The 20,129-nt window shown below is 36.9% G+C and overlaps 1 protein-coding gene across 10 annotated transcripts in view; it reads right to left on the bottom strand.

Annotated features, from left to right (window-relative positions):
- C2H8orf34 (chromosome 2 C8orf34 homolog) overlaps positions 1 to 20,129 on the bottom strand; it is a 262,725-nt gene that overhangs the window by 89,745 nt on the left and 152,851 nt on the right. For 6 of the 10 annotated variants that reach the window (XM_021555580.4, XM_085573876.1, XM_021555581.4 and 3 more), the window contains one exon: positions 4,292 to 10,587. The exons of 2 other annotated variants lie outside the window; for them this stretch is intronic. In XM_021555580.4, the coding sequence (XP_021411255.2) occupies positions 10,400 to 10,587 (188 nt within the window). In that variant the 3' untranslated portion in view covers positions 4,292 to 10,399. Of the gene's footprint in view, positions 1 to 4,291; positions 10,588 to 20,129 lie in introns of those variants that run through there. 2 more of the 10 variants (XM_085573874.1, XM_021555578.4) reach the window with 1 other exon arrangement.

Here is a 20,129-nt window from a genome sequence, read left to right as displayed (position 1 = left end):
ATGTAGGATGAAAAATTTTAATGGACATACTCTGCATTTTACTGCTGGGAGTATTAAATTCATTGAAGTTTCTTAGCCATAGAACAAGCATAAGTAAAAGGAGCCTTAAGTCCAAAATTTTTATTGTTGGTTGATTAACTAATGTCTAAGCTGACGAGTTTTGACTCTTATACTGAATTTGAGACACACTGCTTTTCTGTAGTTGTTGTCTAGAGGAGAAGGAATAAGAGAAGTAAATAATGAGAATAACGTAATTCAAAAGTAGCTCTAATTTTACTGCAAATGCTTTGACCTTTAATTACTTAGTTTAGATACTTTTGATGGAAAACCTTAGGCTTTTACATGTCAAATAGCAGAAATAAATTTTTAAAATTAATTTTAAATATTAATTTTATGCATGAAGAATCATGCCATGGATAACATCTGCTTTTTAGCTTCAAAAGGCACAAGATTGAATCCACACATAGAATTTTAACCAGTCCTTGTATTTCATATAAGAGCACATGAGCACCTATGTGACTGCTGTGGGGCCATTATGCAGGCTACCTACAAATCTTTAGATTTCTGCCGTCTTTAGTCATACCTGAGTGCCCTCATTTAAGGCAGGGAATTAAACACGCAGCAAACGAGAATCACATGGGTAACATTTGGAAAATAATTACAATAACTATGCAGATGGAAATCATCCAAGAAAAGCTTTGGCAAAATGAGTTCTGAAGTACATTTCATCTGTGTTTACATTTTTCACACTAAAATACAAAGTTTATATTGTTCCCCTTTACTCCACCTGGGAAATGAGGGATATTTCTCTTCTATGTTTCCAAAAAAGCAAATATAAGATTGGAAATAAATGTTAAACTGTTACCTTAAGGGCATATTTTCGTCTTGTTTGGAGCAATAATTTTTAATAGCATTAATAAGAGGCAGACATACTGAGAGAATAAGTCCACCTGGGCTTGTGTGTGTCAGAGGTAAGTGAACTGAGCTGTGCACATCTTTGTCTTCAGGGAATGATTCAAGTACTTTTGTACCTTATGTGCACAACTACCTCAGTCACAGCCTTTGTCCTTCATTTTGCTAGTTAGTCCCTGCATAAATAGATAAGAATTTCTGTTACTTGAATAGATAGTACTTCAGAAATATGTAATATCCATTTACAGATTAAATTTGACAGCAAAAAGAAGTGGAAAAAAAGTACTTATCAATGTCTGCCTGTGTTAATATATTACAAACACAAAGCTCAGAGGAGTATGAGAGTTAAGATGAAGGTGTTATTATTTGTACTATTTTTCTATTAGAGAAGCATGTAAGACTTTCAAACAAGACTAAGGCTCCTCATTGTAGCAAGCTCTGCACAGAGTCTCAGACCTTTTCCCTGGAGAGACCTGTAGACCTTCCTTGTGTCCTAGCCACTCTCTAGTACCTTCCAGTGGGACAGGCTATGCAAGAACCACTCAGTCAGCTTCCCTTCTGCTGTCCAAATAAATATTAATAAGTAAGGGGTGCAGTGGGCTACTTCAGCTAATGAAATAAGGTAAGGCAGATCCTCAGCAAGAATAAATTGAGATAGACCATAAATATGAATTGGAAATTTGTTTAGTTGATGAGTTTAGATGAGCAGTCAATTTTTGACTTATGTCTAGCTTAGTAAATAGCACCGCAGCAGAGCACCAGGGATTTAAACAAAATAGATGGAAGCCTGGCTGGAGTTTTCCCATGAATGCACAAAAGCCTGTAAAAACAACAGATGGTGGCCACTGAGACTGGCAGCAAGGCTGTCTTAGCCAAGACACAGGACAACCCAGCAGAGGATAAGTGGTGCAAGGAGAAGGTTTCGTCCACCATGGGAATCAATAGAATTTACCAACAAAAAGTGGAAGGACAGGAGATTGAAAAACTAAAGAGAGGTGATGTTTTGAGATTAACCACCTGAAACAGATAAAACAGACTTTCTTCTCTGACCTAAACAGTTATAATTTAAAGCTACAAGAAGTAAAACAACTAAGATATATCCAAACAAGGTTTTGAATTGCATGTACTATTAAAGCCACTGTAATTTAAAGCAGCAGAACACACTGCACTGAGGTTACTAAACACAGAGCAAAAGGCACAGATTATATAATCCAAATCAATTAAAAGCAAAATAAAGAGAAATTATTTCATCTTGTGAACTAGTAGTGGCATTAGCTCTTACAGCAAGTCCATCCCCATTCTGTTAAAACACAGCTAACATCCATATAAAATGAGTAAATTTGGTAACCAGTAGTCAAGTCTTGAGTATTTCACTACAATCATTAAGTCAAAACTAACAAAACAATTACAGCAGTGTCTTCACAAAAGAGACACAATTTTATTCCACAAGAGTGGTCATCGAATTATCTCCTAACTTGCTTTCTGAATACAATTTAAAATCTTCTCAAAACTGATCTGCCCTTGAATTCTGTAGATCTTGCCATGGCAGATTGCACATACACTAAAGTAAAAAACATTCAGAAAAGTCTTCATTCATAAATCCTAGAGTAAAATACAGTATCAATAAGCAAGTGTGTCAGCATATGCAAACTTCCTCCAGTGTAAGCTGTGGGAAAATTGTATTACATATAAATTAAACAAAAAATATGCAAACTGGTAGGAGCTGATTAGGTTCTTAGTTCTCAAGTTTAGCTTGGTTACAGCTCTGCATGTATTGAAAGTATCAAACAGTCAATTAAAGACTCTTCTCCTAACCTCCATGGCTCAATGTTGTGGAGAGAAATGGTAAGCCTATGTACTCCTGTAATTCCAAAGTCTACCAGTACAAATCTGGGGCTTTACCCTATCATTTTACAGGGTCTCTGGGAAATGAAGTGGCAGAAAAGCCAGAGATTCTCAGTTTCTGGCAGATTCTGGAATTCTGGCAGAATTCCAGAGATTCTCAGGACTCCTCCAAAAAACAAGGCCTCTACTAAGATAAAGATAACAGGAATAAGAATTAATTGGCAAAGGCCTGTTCATAGCAGAAGTTCTTGTAAAGATGGACCCACACAGCTGGTAGAAACCCTCATTCATATTCGTCTTTAATCTAGCTTTCAGGATACTTTGTGAAAAATATTGGCAAAGCTTAATTATAATAATCCCGAGATCCTGGGCTACCTACATGACCTATAACCAAATTTCTATTTGGTTTGTGAGTATATCCTGAAAACATCTGGAATTTCTGGGACTTCACTGTACTAAAAGCCTCACAAAATTGTAAATCCAGCCACACTGAGAGCTGTGCTGGACCCATCTTATTACTTTTCCAACCCAAAAACATTTCTGAAGAGAAATCAAAAAAGACATTTAAAAAAAAATTTTTCTATTTTGTTCTCCAATGTGCACTGTATTTTTCTCTGTCCTGTCATGTCCTTACCCTGTGAAGAACCTAACGTTCCCTCACAGCTATCATTCATATTTTTTTCTCAAACTTTTAAAAGTTTTCCCTTTTGTTAGAACCAATCTGGAATGTTTGGCCAGCACTAGAAACTCATCTTGGAGGTGTTTAAAGAAAATTTAAGAATGTATCACTACTGATGATAAATATCTAGATGAGGAATATACATGAAATTAACTCCTTTTGTCATCCCCTGAGACAATGAGAGGACAGCAAGGTCATATCCCTCAAATAACTCATAGCTTTTTTGGCACTTTCTGAAGAGATCTGTTACTCAGTAGATTGATTTACTTCCTGTATCGATTGTGAACAACAGACATTTTGTGGAATCTTTCCCACATTTCAGGAGAGGAACCTAATTTCAATATGAGAATGACATAGGAACCCTTGTGACAGCAAAACCAGATAGACTCACAGCGAGTCTATGCTTAAAAGCACTTTGAACAGATATCTGCCTAAACAAACTGCTCCCAGTTGTCTAAAATTTACCTGTACTTATACAATGTTACAGAAAGAAAAAGAAAACTCCCACAAGGTTTCTTCCTGATTGTACACTTTTCATTTGCTCCATGTACAGCTTTTAGGAAAATGTGTTTTTTAGTTGCCAATTGCTAATATGATTTCGTGCTTAGTAGAAAATCACAATCTCCCCTATAAATTAAAAGCATCACAGATAATTGATCTAACACACTTGCCAAGCTTTTTCTGTCAATTTATAGTATTAAAAATAAACTTGAAATAATAGAATGGTTTATGAAATGCAGCTACTGTCTGTTCTACATTTTTTTTAAGTAAAGTTGTGCCAAAAGGAAAGCTCACATAGAGCCAGAAAGTCTGTATGAAATAATTTACTACCCCCCCCCCCCCCCAAAAAAAATGCACTAAAGACAAATTAAGTTCTGAACTTTCACTGATCTCTAATAGGGCCCCCTACAAGAAATTGTTTATTGTTCATGGGCCAACACTAAAAATGTGATTAATTTCAATTTGTGAAATATGCTTTGATCATAATTATTACATATTTGAATGAATCATTAGAAAACCCCACCCTTGTCTGAGATGGGATTTCAAGTACACTGTTCTACAGTAAGGTCTAAGTCAGGTGGAGTGGTTGGAGGCAAGAGAGAGGCAGTAGGTAACTTCTAAAACAGGATGGCGTGACTTTGTGCACACTAACACTGATTGCAATAAATCTTTTCTGCTTCGAATCAGACATTCCAGTGCTCTATCACTGATGAAATTCACATTTCAAAGGCTGCAGCCAGAAAGCCTGGTTTCAATCCACCATTGGAATGGGAGCATTGGTGAAGAAAGAGAAAAATGAGCTAAACTTAAGATGATGAGATCAGCTTTTAAAGTGCAACATAGTGTGTTTTAATTGTGGTTTAACATACATAAATATATAATTTCAGGATGTCAACTGTCACGTTCAGTGAGACAATATGAAGTTATTCCAATCCTTCTTAGTGAAAGCAAAAAGCTAGCTCAGCAATGCAATGGAAAAATAGGGGTTTGAAATCAAATTACATTGAAAAAACAAAGAGGTGATTGATCCAAATTCTATCCTGAGAAAACTCAAAAAATAACAAAAATATCTACTTTTCAGGCTGTTCATCTCAGACTCCAAAAAAAGCACAAAAATGCAGTGAAGCTGCAGCAAATTTTAATTCCTGCAGCGCTGGCATGTTGACAGGGTATAGATGGAGAAGGCATGTGGGCATGCTTTTGTTCATAGGGCATTCAGAAGAACTGCTGAATTATAGTCCTCTCTTGGGACTGGTCGTACAGTACTGATTGTCCAAGTACATAATCAGTTGTAATAAGACATGAACTGTGCAAACATTACTGCATTATCTATTACATGGCTGAGTTTAATGGTCATGTGCTTCAAGAAGACAAGATAACAGAACTAATGTAAGCTAAGTTGGTCCAAAATAACACACATTTGATTATTTCAGTGTTAATGGAGTTGGGGCTAGCATTCAGATTCTAAATTAGCTGGGAACTGAAAGAGCTGACAAAGATTTAATCAATATCTCCTGCCTGTGTGTTTGCCTCCATTAAACAATTCAAAGGGCAGGGACTAGACAAAAGCAAAAAAGATCTCAAAAAGCTTCTCTACTATCCTGAGAAAACTTTGCTCTGAGACCAGTATCTTCATTACCAGCAGTAACAAACATGCAGTAACACTTGCCCTCTTAAAATTAAAATTGCAAACCCATTAAAAAGCAATGAGATGTTACTTAACTCATTTTGTTTGGAGATGTTGAAGCTCCTGTGAATGCAAATAATGACAGTTTTATACAGTGACAGGTCAAGGCCAAGACCCAGTTAGTAGCTGCAAATGCTCCATAGCAACATATCCTAAATAACTGCTGCTAGAGCACCAGGTTTACTGTAATTTACTCCTCTCCTTTCAGTGGACACTTCCTGGTCCAGGCTTTGTTGTGAGGAGCAAGGAAATTTCAGAACTGCTTTTTGGTCTCTTTCCTGTCCTGGGTCCTGAGCCTGGGAGATGGATGCTCTCCCTATCAGCATGTTTGAGAGTAATGGACAACAACAGGGCTAAGGAGAGCAGGACTGGGGTCTTCAGGTCTTAGAAAAGCAAAGGTGTTTCCCTAAGAAAAGGTACTAAGAAGAGAAGAGGAAATGGGGCAAAGGAGAGAAATGGGAAGGGAAAGAGTAATTTCTGAGGTTTGCGCTCTGCAGTCAAAAGGATGTTTGCCTTGATTGCCAGGGCAGGTATTTTGCAAAACCCTGACATTTTGTTCAAGGTTGGTTTTAGATTATGAATGTGTCTTTATCATGCACAAAAATCTTTATGATGCTAAACCACAGACTAAATCAGGAGAGATATAAGAAAACTTTTAGAAAGCATAGCAAAGAAGGAAGAGCATAGGATAGAAAAGGAAAAACAAAACTCAAAAAAAAAGATTACAAAGACCAAAGTCACTGCCATACATGCAATGTTTGAAGGGGTTGTACAGCTATGATGGACAGAACTTTGATTATCAAGTAGAAATGAGCTTGGTTCCAGCATTATACAGGAAAAATAAGGAATCCAGCAGATGTTGAAACTTGCAAGCACTAGAGCAGTCCAACATAACTGGCACATGCTTTGGAAGACATTGAGTTGAAAGAAATCTAAAATACAACAGCCTTTTCTACCTGAATATAGCTCAGTTTTTCAGTAAAACTGTTTTAAAATGTAAATGTCTTAAATACCAAATTAAACATATATTTTAGAAGTTTAAATGTGTTGTGTCACCACCAGATATAAGTATTTTCATAGATCTACAATGACTACAGCCATTCCCAGCACATTATAAATCAAATAATATTACTCTAAAAGTAGCAAATTAGATTTGAGGTGTTTAATTGTTAGAAAAGGGTAATTTTACTAGCTCAATTATATCCAATATGTAATACAGTTACATCAAAGCAATTAACCACATTGACATCCCCCTTCTGGCAGATCTGATTTGTGACAGGCATCCCATACACACAGTGCTAAACACAGTAAGTAATCCATAAAAGTCATCTAAATTGCTGCATAATGTGGAATCCCCCTGAAACTGAATGGATGTCTTAGAGGTATATAAGAAGTAAGGGAATCAGTCATCATACAACTGAGATTACTTCTCCCCCAGAAATAGTAAAATAGTTCTAAGGAACAAGTCTGAGGCTGTAAGAGATCAGCCTGCAGCCTGTAATGAAGCAAAGGACCCAAGACTACTTTTCTCCCAGCTATGTAGGCTGATTATCAAAAAACAAGGAGCCGAGCATAAATATTTCCAGAAAATGCACTTAGGGCAAATGTGCTTCCTAATGATGCTTAGTTCTTCCTGTTTATGAAAGCACTGTCTATTTATGTAGGAGGACAAATTAAGATAACTCCACTGATTTCCTCTTTTTGGAGTACCTGGTCTTGGCAATTAATTTTAAACAGAAGACATGGTGGGCTATTTCTTTGGTAATTCTTTGTCAGGAAGTGGGTGGAAAGGAAAATTTGTTCTGCAGCTACTGAGACTACAATACCCAGCTTGCAGCAACCATGTGTTCACAAGAAACTGCCCTCACTATATAAAAATTTATCATTACTGAATAATTCAATGAAATATCTTTTATTCCTGTATGATAGCATTCATATTTTATAGCAAAATAAAGGTCTGCCCTTGAAACTGATTCAACAGAGAGATCAAGGCATTGAATCCAGACAAATATCCATCCTGGTAACAAGACCTCTGACCTATCCGTGTGCAATAACCAGAAGAACATTTTCAAGCATAACTCAACCTTCACAACACTGGCAACTACTGAGCCTGCTCACCAAACCAAACCCTGCATGTCTACAAAGCCAGTGGCCTGTGATTAAATTACAATATGAACAGACACATTTAACCTCTGCTGTGTCTGAAGTTCTGCCATAGATTTTGTGGCAGTCTTAAGAGACAATCACTGATTGTAATAAGTAACTCAGTGGCTGTTTAATACACACAATTAGGTATGGAGCAAATAGAAGCAAGACCAACTAATTTAATTTAAAAAGTCAGATCAAACCAAAATAAAGAAAAGAAACTAAAGAAAGAAAGACACTTGTTCAACTCTTCAGTTGAACAATGGCATTAGTAAGCCCCTCCAAATGCTGTTTTAAAGCTGAATATCTTGATGGTTTGAAACAGCTCTTTTCAAGCCAACCATAGATTGGTTCATATAGGAAGGGTCCCTAAAGAGCATCTCTTTCCAATCTCCACCAACACTGTCTACTGGACTAAGTTGCCCAAGGCCCATCCAACCTTGCGTTGAGCACTGCCACAGATGGGGCACCTAAAACCTCTTCACGTAACCTGTTCCAGTGCAACACCACTCTCACACTGAAGATTTCTTCCTAGCATAGAATCTAAATTTGTTCTCTTTTAGTTTAAATCCTTTTTCCCTTACCCTATCATTATATGCTCTCATAAAATGTCACCCTCCTTATTTTAATAAACAACCTTTAGATATTGGAAGGCCACAATGAGGTGTCCCTGAACCCTCCTCCAGACTGAACAATCCCAATTCTCTTAGCCTGTCTTCATAGGACAGGTGCTCAAACCCTTTGATCATCCTCATGACCCACATAGGAACTGTTCTAAAAGGTCCACATCTTCCTTGTGCTGAAGATTTGAGGCCTGGACACAGAATTCTAGGTGGGGTCACACAGGGGCTGAGTAGAGGGGCAGAATCACTTCCTCAATCTATAGGCCACTCCTCCTCTGATGTAGCCCAGGATGCCCTCACTTTCTAGGCTAACAAGCTCACACTTAGCTCATGTCCAGCTTTTCATCCTTCAGAACCCTCAGGCTGCTCTCAAATGATTTCCTCTCCCAATCCATCCATCCAAACAGTGAGTGCAGAGCCAAACTTACTGCATTTTTCCTAACTCTTTTTTGGTAGCTTTCTGCATGGTTTTCTAGATGTGCTTACCACGTGTCATCTGTCTTTCTGCCTTCTCTGGAGACTGTGCCACGCTCACTATATGCTCTGGATATAGAAGCAGAATTTCAAAAGCTGGCATTTCATCCACTTATTACAGGGGTCTTCAAATCAGTATTGTATTTGTTCCCAGGTAAGTTTGTGCATGCACATTGACCTGTGCAAAGCTATGTGATGCAAGGCACAGATGTACAATACTGCACTTGGCTAAGTAACAGCTATGTAGTCCTTACCAGAAGACCTAAATTGCCTTTCCAAAGAACACCTCATAGTTATTATATCCTTATTGTAGTGATTGGCTTTACAGTGGATTAAATGGGTCACCATGGCACTTTCTTGAATTAATGCATGATCAAGAAATTGAAATTATTTAATACATCACCAGATGATTAGCAGTAGCTTTGATAAGGAAAATGGTATGGTATAGAAATGTTGTTTAGAAATGTCTACAACTAATAATTTCTCAAGTTTGCATTGTCTAGGCACTATCAAGCAGAGTTTTCTTGCTCAGTGAAAACACATGGCAGGAGGATAGTACAAAATAAAATAAAGCAGAAAGATGACCATTTAAGCATCTATTTTTTCTACCAGGGCTAGGTCCTGATTTTTAGGCAGAAAACAAAATGTTCTAAAGAAACTTTAGAAACTTTATCAGCTCCTTCATGGAGGCACAGAGAAAGAAAGAAGGACCAAGAGCTTCCAGTGAGAAATTTGATTGTTGAAAATATTTACAGAATCTTCCTGCATATGCACAGTCTTTTCCAAAAAATCAGATGCAAAAGTGAGGGGCCATGAACTCATCCAAGCGTGTGTCATCACAACTAGAGAACTAACTATTCTGACCTTGCTCTTTTGTCTGGTAGAGCAGTTCCACATTTCAGTATTCAAAAGCCTGAAGCAAAATGGAAAAAAAAAAAAAAAAGAAAACAAACAAAAAAAAAAAATCCAAACAAACAATAGAGAGGTTCTGGTTCTATATATTGCTGCCTAGAGCACTCAAGATGTTGGAAAATCACAATCAAACCATCCTTCTGATTCCAGAACAGCAATCCAATGCCACTGGTTTTTGTGAGCAGGACCCTAAACACCAGAGTGCGCTACAGAGTGAAGATTTCTCTACCTTTTTTAAGGCCAAGATTTGTGCTCAGTTCAATTTTTAGCTTTTTTAAGCAAAATTTCTGAATCTGCAGCCTTTTAAAAGACAGGATAGATGCTTTTCTGCTGAGGATCTGGCTGTATTTAGAACCTATCTGTGCTAAAATCTATTCATTGGTTTTCTGCCTGAAAAGTTTCATGACATTTAGAGTTAGGTGATAACTAGAGCTGTTAAAATTTTATATTTATATACAGAGTCAATAAAGTGGGGTTTGTTTGATTAGCTCAGAATGTTTTGGATATGAAAGTGAGACTTTGTTAGTTCTGAGATAATCTATAGGTGCATACAGAGACATCTCCAGTAAAGGAATCATGCATTCTGTGAATTTCATTGCTTCAGTGTCCGTGTGTAGTTACTCACCTAGCAGTCTTTATTCCATTTTGCCTGAAAAGACAGGAATGAAACAAATGACAACCAAAACAGAAGATTGAGTGGATTTCTCTGAGCTGTGGGGTTGTGGGAAGAAGTACATAAAAAACTTCTTGTAAAATGTTTGATCCTTCATCCAGATCGCTTATTGTTCTCAGTGGATGTAGGAATATTACTGTGGAGATTTAAAAGACAAAAGGTGAAATTTGATATTAGCATAGCATAAATAAGGGAAATAATTTTTCTGTGATCACTACAATGTCACTTAGAAAGTGCTAGTATTCATGTCAAAATTGAGAAATAGCAGTTTCAGTGCTGGTTTGTGTTTCTAATGCTCTAGCTTTGATAAAATGCCTGTGTTCCATACAGGAAAAGTATCTGAACTATTAAACTTTGCTATTTCATGATACAGTATAAGTATGAATGAGAGGGCTTGAAGAAGCTATTTAACCAATGTACACATCAAACTTGAGACAAACCTTTTTAAATTAACTGTCAAGTTAGTATAGATACAGTTTTGATGATTTTATAAACAAAGGTCATTAAAAGTCCACTATTGCCTCTGTGGGATTTTACTGATAATGGATAGGAAAAGAAGTAGTGTTGTAATCCAGCCAGGTTTCATGGGGAATTCAATAACATGGTATTCTAAAGTATTCCATAGAGTGATTCACAGTATAGCTATTTTCCCTATTTTCTAGATGAACAATAACAGAGAGGCCACAAACTCTAACTATGTTGGCTTAGCTAAAGAATAAGTTTTTCCACCTGTATTGTCCATTATTCAAACATTGTCATTTAATAAAAGGCTAAATCACTAAATAGTTTAACATTAACAATGTGAGGCATGGCATACTCCATATAGTCTCTATAGCCTCTTTGAAAACTAGCAGTAATGCACAAAGGCCTTGCTGTGAGTCTGGTTTCCACCATCTTCATATTTTATGTTTACACTACGAATACAAGCATGTATTTGAAAACAGATCTCTTTTAGGTCAGAAATATTTTAGCATTTTGACATTTCAATGGACTGATTTGTCATTATTACAATGCTGATTTAATGTGACCACAAGCGTATAGCAAATTTATTTCAAGTGTCATCTTTTGGATAGGTTACAAAAATACAGGGTTTTTTGGGGTTATTCTCCATGCTCCAAGGACACTGTAATCAAATGGAGGGAGCTATAAAATGAGGCAGGCTGAAACTAGGAACTATTCAGCATTCTTTAAATCTCATGGTATTCATCTAGAGGTTATTGTCTTGGAATAAGACAGCAGCTAGTGGCTATCCTCTTGGAATATAATAGTGTCTCCTGAGCCAACAGCACTTATAATATCAGCTGATTTGACCAGTGAAAAACCTTGAAATTTATAAAAAAAAGTTAAAATCTAATTGTCATCTCTAAGAGAATTTAATTCAGCATTTTTCACATGCATACTCATCTGGAGTAGGATAGTAAGATGAAGCTTTTTGAAATATTATTACCCTTAGCATGGAAATGCTTTTAAATGTTAATTTCAATTTAAATTTTTAAAATGTATAAAAATTTGCATCCAGCATGCATTTGTGTGTGTTTTTTAGCAATGCATAAATGCAAAAGGGATTTTTTTTCTGACTGATAGAGAAAGAAGCCAATGGATGAAGCTACTATGAATTGCAACAGTACATCCACCTGAGAGCCCACCTTAATTATTACTGAAGCCATGCCACATTCCATATTTTATTTGATTCTACTTTGCTGGGTTCAGCCATATAAAGGCAAAGAGTTTATAATATAAATTTGAGTGAGACACTACAAGGGGTACCTATCAGAGCTGCTAAAACCAGATCTCAATAGGACCTGACTTTCCAGTGCTGTACCCTAAAATCACAGCAGATTAGCCAAGTGCTGTACTCACATGGAACAAAAAGCCCATGTCACAAAACAGAGTTACAATCTCACTTGCTGAGGAAAAGGGTAAATGAAATTTGATAGACATTCTTCAAACATGCTTATGATAAGAAACTACTATTGACATTGTATATCTTAGATATTCTCTATTCAATGTTGAACAAATCAGCATATACACATCAAAACAAAGGAACACATCCATGAAGGTAAATAATGTTAATACTGAGTCCCTGATAAAGAGTAATCTTATCAGATTATGGTTTATGGAATCCAGTTCACAAGACTTGAGGAATCACTTCAAAACATGGGACACAGAGCACGTAGCAATGCTTTCACATGCAAGGGAAGTATGTTCTAAGTGTGTCTGGAGGACAGAGCTCATTTATCCTGCCCAATTCTGAATTATCTTTGATTTCAATCTAACTGTAGGCATGAACAAGGAAAGTATCTCCTTGAACAGGGACATTAAATGGCACTTGGCAAACTAATAACGAAGAGTAGCTGAAAAAACCCAGAAGCTTGCATGCAGAATTACAGGTCACAGAAAAGGAAGTGTACCCAGAGGTATGACAGTGAATGTAATCATAATGCACGCCGTAGACAGCACATATAATTTTGGCAATGGTGAATTGATGCCATTGAGGAAGGACGGTATGAAATGGCTCCACTTCAGAAGGGAAGAGAGTAGAAATCTGATTTATTTCAAATACATCTCTCTTTTATAGAGAGTATCATCCAGACCCATTCTATTGGTCCGAGAGTAAAAACATCTCACACCATCGGTGTGCAGTGAATGACACCCAGTGTCAGAATTTATCTATAAACAATGTGAGCAACAAGAGAGATAAAGAATTATTTACATTCTTTCTCAACTGTTTCCCAGGCTTCTGCCTGGTTAGAAACCTTCGTTTTCTCTCTGACTGAACTGAGAATACCCACGGTGAATTCCTATTCTACCATCACAACTCATAAAGCATGGGGAAGCCCTTTTCACGTAACACAAGACATTCGTCTATCAAGTCACTCAGAAACGTTCTTATTTACAACCTCCTGTAGTAATAGCAAACTGGCAGCTGAAAGGGATCAGGAACTGCATCACATGAGGGAAGAACAATTAACCTACTCGTTAATTGTATAGAAGATAGTGACATATCAACATTTATTAAAAATAGATGGCATTAATTTTTTAAAAAGCCTGGCAATTTTCCAGAGACCCTTTTAGTTAATCTTCCAATGCACTGAGCAGCTTTACAACTGAGAGGGTTAGGTTACTCAGCTCATTGGCAGTAGGTAAAGTATCTCCTCTCTTCCTTTCTGGATAAAGGGTCAAACAATTTTGGGAAGTCTGTAAATATTTGGGTAAACATGCAATCTATCTAAGTTCAGATGTTCAATTTAAAGCTGTTTTTAAGTAAAGAAGAAACAGCATTCTTAGTCTGATACAAAGACACACCAGAATTCTGTTGGTATCATTTTAATTGCCACAGCACAATTATTAAGTTTGAGGGATGGTCAACTCTCCTGACATCTAAGAAAAGCCTCTCCCTTTTCATTTAGTTCCAGACCACTAATGAAATCTGAAAGTAAAAGGTATGAAATCCCACCACTGGAAAATCAGTATCAAAGCTCTTAAATTTTACTCTTAAATGTTGGTCTACAGCCTATGATCAGAAGTGTCTCATCATTTCAGTCTAAGAACTGTACTTCTCTAATCAGTCAAGTTCTCTTTGTACTCTATTTTCATCAAAGGAGGTAAAAACTGGCTCTACCTGATTGGATGGCAAAAAACTAGAAATAGAAACCAAGTTTCTCTATTTGTTTATTTTTATTGCACCATTGTTTGGTTTGGCTGCCAGTAAACACAAATGTTTAATATAGAAGAAGTCAGTACATGTTACATTTATATAGACATATTTGGCATACTTCGGTAGAACTTAAGTCTTTTTCCAAAAATATTTTTTTTTCTAAAAAAGCATTTGTCAGGAAAGAATAATGAATTCCCATCAGAATTCTGCTAAAGAAACATTATATTCAATATTATTATCATTATGCAAGAGAGAAAAAACATTTTTTCCTTCATGAAAAATCAAAATTAAAGAACTTGCCCATGATAAATCTGTTGTAGCTACGCTGACTTCTACTAAATACGGCTCTTATTTTTTTATTGTAGACTCAAGAAATGCACACATAATCCAACACCCCAAAATGTGGGCAGACCTCTTTAGAAGTCTGTTATCACATATATTAATATGAAACAAAACATAAGTAATGCTTTAAACACTACATATTTACAAGCCATATGTTTAAAGCCTAAGGATATTGACAAGTCCATGACAGGAGTGAGTATTTTTAATGAAAGTGGTCCATTTTCATAAATTTACTAAATGTTTCCAACTGCAAAGGATACCACAGAAATCACTGTGATTTCATGTGGCTAAAATGACTATGCAAACCATGGGGTGTGTCTAAAGGAAGTACCTGATTTTGTAAAAAAAAAAAAAAAAAAAAAAGGAAAAAAAAAAGAAAAAAAATTAGGAAGATTAATTTGTTGAAGTTAGACACATAAGTGTTCTGGAGACTTATGGAGGGATATTCAGGAGATTTTGGTAAGACCCATCAGGAAGGATAGTTAACCAAACCCAAATGCTGGCCCCTTGAACTTACATTGATAGACAACTTGATTTGCAGGACCCATGAACTACTGAATGTCTGAAAGAATAGTGGGTGTCACTGAGAGTTAAGTGGTTTCCAGCCAATCTTTATTAACATTATTGAGGCAGAAGGAATTCAACATAATATTTTTTTATCAGATTATTTTTCTTCTCCTTGACTACAAAAATTACCACTCTTGTCTTTCCCACGACTTACTTTATCATTGCAGCAATTCATTCTTATCACAGATACAATAAATGTGTTTTGAGCTCTCTCTCTCTCTCTCTCTCTCTTATCACTTAATTCTTTTTCCATTATAAAAGCAATTATGGTATCAGAAAGCACCTGAGAGAACTCATAGTAAAGTCAATAGTTCATAATTGATTGCAAAAGGATCTGGGACTAGGTGAGAGGTTGTAATCATACTTATAATGCATACTGGCCATGTTTTTCCATATGTGGTTTTACTGTACTTATATGCACTGTCTGTTTATAGTGGATCAGCATTTCTTCCTCCTATCCCTCACCTCCCACCCTCCAACTCCACCTCCATATGCCTATAGTACAATCATATTGTGTCTTGGATCTACTGCTTTTTGCATTTCAACTAGCTAGAGGTTTCTGTAAACATCAGCTCCATCTTTGACCCAAGATATAGTTTTAGTTTTTAGGCTTAATACTTTAGTGATTTGGGAAACAATCTGGCTGAAAGTGATTGACAAAAGAAAGCAGTTAACAATACATAAACCCTGGCACCGGGAAAGGGGAGGTTTCTCAGCAGCAACTACTGTAGTCCCAGTATGATCAGAACAGGCCCCAATGGCTTGAGAAGGCACACGCTGGCCATTAGGCAGTCCAACTACAGAGCCATATGATTTTCAGCCTCAGTGGAATTGTTATGTCTAGCTCACAAAGCTTTATGTATTCAATAAATCATCCAATATCAGTCAACTGAAGGGCAGATCTCTACACACACCTTTGGCAAGACATGTTGCCAAATGGGAGTTAATGTCACAGGCAGCATGCCCTACATAATGATGTTGGGCATGTCACCTGGCAGTGTCACCAGACAGTCCAAGAAGTTCCCTTTCCAACTAGCCACACATAACCAGTGCATAAATAATGTGGGTACAGTGAGGTACCAAGCCAAGTCTATTTCACTTGCACCAACAACACCCTCCTACAGTCCTGCATATCAGCCAAGTCACTGCCGTCAAAGAATTCCAGTAATGAATATTTCCATAAGTAGTGGAAAAAAATGTTTCCTCTCCAAATATAAGTGTTCCTGCTTCCAGCTTTGTTCCAATATGCAGTGCAACAATTAGAACTATAAAAATAAACGACTGGGAGGAAAAATTTCATTGTGAAAGATCTGCAATATTCTCATCATTCCAGCACATGAAGGGAGCCTACAAGAAAGATGGAGAGGGACTAGTTACAAGAGAATGTAGTAACAAGAGAAAGGGAAATGGATTCAAACTGAAAGACTGCAGGTTTAGATTTGCTCTAGGAAGAAATTCTTCACACTGAGTATGTTGAGGCACTGAAGCAAGTTGCCCATAGAAGTTGTGGATGCCCAATCCCTGGAAATTTTCAAGTCTAGGTTGTATGAGGCTCTGAGCAACCTGGTCTAGTGAAAGGTGTCTCTGCCCAAGGCAGGGGGATTTGAACTAGATGATTCTTAAGGTCCCTTCCAACCCAAACCATTCTATGATTCTATGAAGATCAAGTACTCCCAAAAATATCCCTACTTCCCCATTTCTGGCATTAAAGCTATCAATTAATATAGATTATGTATAAAATAGGTTATAGTAAATAAAATAGTTCCATGACATATTCTTGTTGTAATCTTCTTCAAATCTACAATTTCAAAAAAACCTGGCATACTTGATAATTCAATAATGTCCAAATAATGCAATAAAGTTCAAAAGCCTGCCACATGTTTACAAAAGATTAAGAGATATTTAATTATGACTGGTTTGTGCTATCAATCAATATGACACAATGCAGCATCCTCTATCTTAGTCACATTTCCTGGGAATAAGGCTCATTGCTTTGTGTGCTTCTGACACAGGTCCTGCACGATGTAGGTGATGAAAATTGCCATATGGTCAATATTAAGTGAAAGATGTTCTGCTATAAATCAGAGTGGTGCTGCCTGCCACCACTGGAAATACACAGTCACTTTCCAAAAGGGCCAAATCACACTATTTGTTTACTGTTTGCACTAGGCTACAGCTCAAAGACTAATTTTCTAACCCTCACAGAAAAAAAAGATACTTAGGTGTATACTGGTAGATCAAACTTTGTATCTGCTTATTCTACGTGTCTTCTATAAGTTAGCCCTTGCTAAATCTTGTTCCTCTGAAATATGCCAGTAGAATAGTAACTCAAAATTATTCTGTAGAGAAGAAAGCTTCATAATTGTATGTCCAGAATAAGTATATTTTATTACATGATCAATTTCAACTTCAAGGCAATAGAAGCAATAAAAAAAGTCTCAAGTTTCAAATATTTCATCAAAGGAACCTTAAATCTTATAAAAAAATGAATCTTGTTGAGTGAAAAAATTCAATGTGTATAATAAATTTAGAATCCTGTATAATATATTGGAGTCTACCTCCTCTCTGTGATATAAATATTGCTTTCCATTGCCAGAAATAAAAGTATTTTCTCATTCTGTAAAGTTACAGAACCTATCACAATATGAATAACTTTTCTCTCCCTCATAAGAGAGGAAATTGGTACCTCTGTGTACAGAATGTACAAAGCAAAGGGCAGATTTGAAAGCTCTGAAGGTCAAAAATAGATTGCAGTAAATACTGCCTGTTCATCAAGTTCTGGGACTGAGAGAAGCACTTTCTGGAGTATTTCAGCACATCAGCATCAAATAGAGGGTTTGCAGAAAGCACTTCTAAATTCTTACAGTCCTGTCCAGAGCCAGATACTTGCTTGGCAGCAGAACAATGAACACTAAATTGTATCATTTTAACGATAAGAACTGCACCATTGACTTGTGGATCTGAGCTTATTCTCAAAGCTGAGACAAGACCGCTCATCTCAGGACAGCAGCAGGGCATCTTCCTGGAACATCAGTGTCAGATGACTGTGGAAGTGTCCAAGTGCTGTCACAGGATGTGGGAACTGTGAGAGCACAGAAGATTTGGGGTGCATCAAAGAGTGTCAGCAAGAATCTCTGTTTCCCAAACTGATACTGCAATCAGTGAAGGAGTTCAGCTCAAAGTGATGAGGTAGCCCAGCAGCAGTGCTGTGAATCCTTCGGAAATGTGTGGCCAAGCACCTGAGAAAGAGCAGCTTGGAGCAGAGGTGCCCACCCAGCTCCACTCGTTCAAACAGAAAGCAGTAGAGATGTACAGAAATGTCCACACACTCACACAGCACAAACAGCAGCACAGAACACCCATGTGCAAACTCCCTTCACTTCCCAACACATCTCAAATTTTCTCCACCTGTGAAGTCACATCTGAGGCCATTCCAACACTCCACCAAGGAGAGCTACAATGAAAACAGCACTTCAGCCAATAAGCAAAAGGACATGCTTCATGTGGAAAGCCGTGTACTGGGGACAGACAATGAATAGGACAAAAAAGTGCAGCAAAAGTTTCCTCAGAGCCGTTGAAGGAGAGGAATTCAAAGAACTTGATTTGCTGGAAGAAAGTGGAATGTTGTGGATCTCAGGGCACATTTCACTGTATTTCAGTACACTTGGCAAATGCCCCTTTGCCTCTACCTGGAGGCAATCAGACTGTCATCATATTAGCTGACACTTAGCTGCATATTCTAGGTGGCTAAATGCCATCCCATTAGCATTAAAAAAAGCAAAGAAATTATACAAACAAAATCCCAGAAAATTCCTCTTGTCCAGTGGCATGTATTTTTCTACTGAGAAATACGAACTAACACAAGCTGAAACATAAGCCAAAACAACTAATTTTTTATTGAAGAATGAAGAACATTCTTTAGAAATTCACAGGAGCCTGTGAGAACCATAAATGTTAGTTTGCTATGAGGTTAGTTAGTTTGCTAAATTGAGCTATGACCAAACTTCAATACTGAAGAAGCATGAAGGCTATAAAACAGAACACTACAGTATTCCTGTGACATCATAGGGTATGAAATCAAAATACAGACCAATTACTGGCACACTAAACAGAGAAATGAGAGATTTTTTTGCTGCCAGATCTTATGAATGTGTTTCAAATAGAAAAATGCAATTTTACAAGCAATATGACATAACAAAGAATTTAAAATTCAAAATTTCAACATGCTAAAAGATAAACTTTTTTATTTAAGTCTCTCTCAGTTATCGCCCTCTCTCCCCAAAATCCCATGGTAGTGTTAAATTACAATTAACAGCAGGAAAAACTATCACTGGTTCTCAGAATCACTCAAAAGTGCTACATTAATATAAGAGTAGCCATCTCAATTAAGAACTTAAAAAAATATTTAATATGGAGGCAATGGGAAGGAAGAGAAAAGATATTCCTAATGGAAAAATTGTGGCCCTGTAATTAATCTATGTCAAATCTCACTTATAATCAAAAGAAATAGTTTTGAAAGAATGATGAAAACCTTCAGATGATATTTTAAAAATGTTATGTAATAAAACTGGATGTCTTCCAAGAGCATAAAACATGAGGACTCTGAGAGCTGAAAGTTCACTGTATACTACAGAATCTGCTGGAAACATCATCCAGGATGCAACTGATCTTTCAGGGTGCCAAGAAGATGCAGCTGCTGGGAGGCTGCTCTCTGCTAGGACAACTTTGCCTTGCGAAGAAGAGAATACACCAGGTTAAAAAGACAACAGGACAATTTGGATATGATGGTTTTCACTGTTCAGAAATGAGTGTAGCTTTTTGAACAGAGAATTTATTAATGCTGTGAGTAAGAGAAGACCATTCTTAAGGATATGGCATGTCACAGATGGGACAACCTTATACACAAACATCAGTATTTCCTCTGTATTAATAAGTACAGGATAAACCTTATCTCACTGTCTCTGTTATTACATATCAGTGTATAGCATTTCATAACTACATTAGCTATAGAACTGAAAAGTATCATGGGTCAGGTAAGCAGCTGAGAAAAAAGCATGATACCACATGACCATCAAGGTCAAAGTCAAGCAAAAAACATATGAACATTCTCT

Source organism: Lonchura striata, chromosome 2 (assembly GCF_050655825.1).
Source record: "Lonchura striata isolate lonStrDom1 chromosome 2, ASM5065582v1, whole genome shotgun sequence".
Classification (NCBI taxonomy): domain Eukaryota; kingdom Metazoa; phylum Chordata; class Aves; order Passeriformes; family Estrildidae; genus Lonchura; species Lonchura striata.
This window is presented reverse-complemented; position numbering and strand designations above follow the sequence as displayed.